At 50.1% G+C, this 2,500-nt stretch overlaps 1 protein-coding gene across 1 annotated transcript in view; it reads left to right on the forward strand.

Moving 5' to 3' along the window:
• Positions 1–2,500, forward strand: part of dock10 (dedicator of cytokinesis 10) — a 175,923-nt gene that overhangs the window by 103,071 nt on the left and 70,352 nt on the right. The window contains exon 25 of the mRNA XM_063205895.1: positions 221–290. Coding sequence (XP_063061965.1) covers positions 221–290 — 70 coding nt within the window. The remainder of the gene's footprint in view (positions 1–220; positions 291–2,500) is intronic.

A 2,500-nucleotide genomic window follows, 5' to 3' on the forward strand; every position in this document is an offset into this window, starting at 1 on the left:
CTACATATTAGCATTATGGTTATTAATGTACAAGTTATCTGTTAGTGTGAATGTGTTGTTGTAAATAGGTGATTGTGGATGACAGGGTGCTACTGCATATTAAAGGGTTAATGTACATTGTGAATCACAGGGTGTTGCTGCATATTAAAGGGTTATTGTGCATTATGAATGACAGGGTGTTGCTGCATATTAAAGGGTTATTGTGCATTGTGAATCACAGGGTGCTACTGCATATTCTGGCCAAGTGTCAAGAGGACAATGTGGAGCATTACCTGCACTCCTACATCAAGGTACACACACATACACACATACACACACACACACACACACACACACACACACACACACACACACACACACACACACACACACTAACACACACACGCACTCACACACACACACTAATGCGCACACACACACGCACGCGCGCGCACGCACACACACACATACACACACACACACACACACACGCACACACAGGCACACGTACACACACACACACACACACACACACACACACACACACACACACACACACACACACACACACACACACACACACAGACACACACACACACTCTCTCTCTCTCTCTCTCTCTCTCTCTCTCTCTCTCTCTCTCTCTCTCTCTCTCTCTCTCTCTCTCTCTCTCTCTCTTTCTCTCGCGCACACGCACACACACACAGAATGGGCTCTCTGTCTCTCTACTCTATAGTTTTTTCCATTGTTTACTCCCCTCGCTCCTCTCTCCTCCTGCCCCGTAGGCCTGTATTATATTTGCTGGATCTGGATTCTCTTTTCACCTCTTCCAACTGTTTCAACTGTTCTACTTTTCCTTGTCATTTTCTTCATCTTTCTCTTTATCTCTCTTTCTCCCCCTCTCTCTTGTTCTCTCTCTCTCTCCCTCTCTCTCTCCCTCTCTCTTTCTCCTTCATTCGATCTTTCTCTCTCTCTCTCTCTCTCTCTCTCTCTCTCTCTCTCTCTCTCTCTCCCTCTCTCTTTCTCCTTCATTCGATCTTTCTCTCTCTCTCTCTCTCTCTCTTCTCTCTCTCTCTCTTCTCTTCTCTCTCTTCTCTCCTCTTCTCTCTCTCTCTCTTCTCTTCTCTCTCTTCTCTCCTCTTCTCTCTCTCTCTCCTCTCCTCTCTTCTCCTCTCCCCTCCTCTCTCCTCCTCTCCTCTCCTCTCCTCTCCTCTCCTCTCCTCTCTCCTCTCCTCTCCTCTCCTCTCTCTTCTCTTCTCTCTCTTCTCTCTCTCTCTCCTCTTCTCTCCTCTCCTCTCCTCTCTCCTCCCCTCTCCTCTTCTCTCATCTCCTCTCCTCTCCTCTCCTCTCCTCTCCTCTCCACTCTCTCTCTCTCTCTCCTCCCCTCCTCTTACTCTCCTCTCCTCTCCTCTTCTCTCTCTCCTCTCCTCTCCTCTCCTCTCCTCTCCTCTCCTCTCTCTTCTCTTCTCTCTCTTCTCTCTCTCTCTCCTCTTCTCTCCTCTCTCCTCTCCTCTCCTCTCCTCCCTTACCTCTCTCTTCTCTTCTCTCCTCACCTCTCCCCTCCTCACCTCTCCTTCCCTCTCCTCTCTCCTCCTCTCCTCTCCTCTCCTCTTCTCTCTACATGTGTTTCTAGTTTCTTCAGCATCAGTGTGTCCTGATTCGGGTCCTTGTAAAGAGCTTTAAGGGCCCCAGGCAGCCCTGTGTGTGTGTGTGTGTGTGTGTGTGTGTGTGTGTGTGTGTGTGTGTGTGTGTGTGTGTGTGTGTGTGTGTGTGTGTGTGTGTGTGCGCGTGTGTGTGTGTGTGTGTGTGTGTGTGTGTGTGTGTGTGTACGCGCGTGTGTGTACGCGCGTGTGTGTACGCGCGTGTGTGTATTGTGTTGTGTGCAATGTGTTGCATGAAGTGTGTGTGTAGAGCTACTACTAGAGAAAGGGAAAGGGGGCCGTGTGTGTGAGAGTGTGTGCATGTGTGACTATGCGTGTATACATGTGTGTGTGTGTGTGTGTGTGTGTGTGTGTGTGTAGTACTGATACTAGAGAAAGAGTAATGGGCCGCGTGTGCGTGCGTGCGTGCGTGCGTGCGTACGTGCGTGCGTGTGTGTGTGTGTGTGTGTGTGTGTGTGTGTGCGTGCGTGTGTGTGTGTGTGTGTGTGTGTGTGTGTGTGTGTGTGTGTGTGCGTGTGTGTGTGTGTGTGTGTGTGTGTGTGCGTGCGTGCGTGTGTGTGTGTGTGTGTGTGTGTGTGCAGTGTAGAGGGGAGGGCCTATTGCAGTACAGTACAAAGGGCCTATTGTCCCACAGCGGACCACTCAGCATACCCAGACGAGGCCCACATGCGGCACTCAGCCGGCCCAGACCTGGCCCACATATGGCCTACGGAATCACCAAAAAGTTCTAGAATGCAGCCTCTGGAACTCACTCAGCACTACAGTATTCCGCTGCTACGACTCGTTTAGCTGGTTGAGGGTATTGAAGATCTAATCTAATACAGAGTATTTGGTTTGAGCGTTACACAGTTCCAGAACACGG

The sequence above is a fragment of the Engraulis encrasicolus genome, chromosome 8, assembly GCF_034702125.1.
Source record: "Engraulis encrasicolus isolate BLACKSEA-1 chromosome 8, IST_EnEncr_1.0, whole genome shotgun sequence".
Classification (NCBI taxonomy): domain Eukaryota; kingdom Metazoa; phylum Chordata; class Actinopteri; order Clupeiformes; family Engraulidae; genus Engraulis; species Engraulis encrasicolus.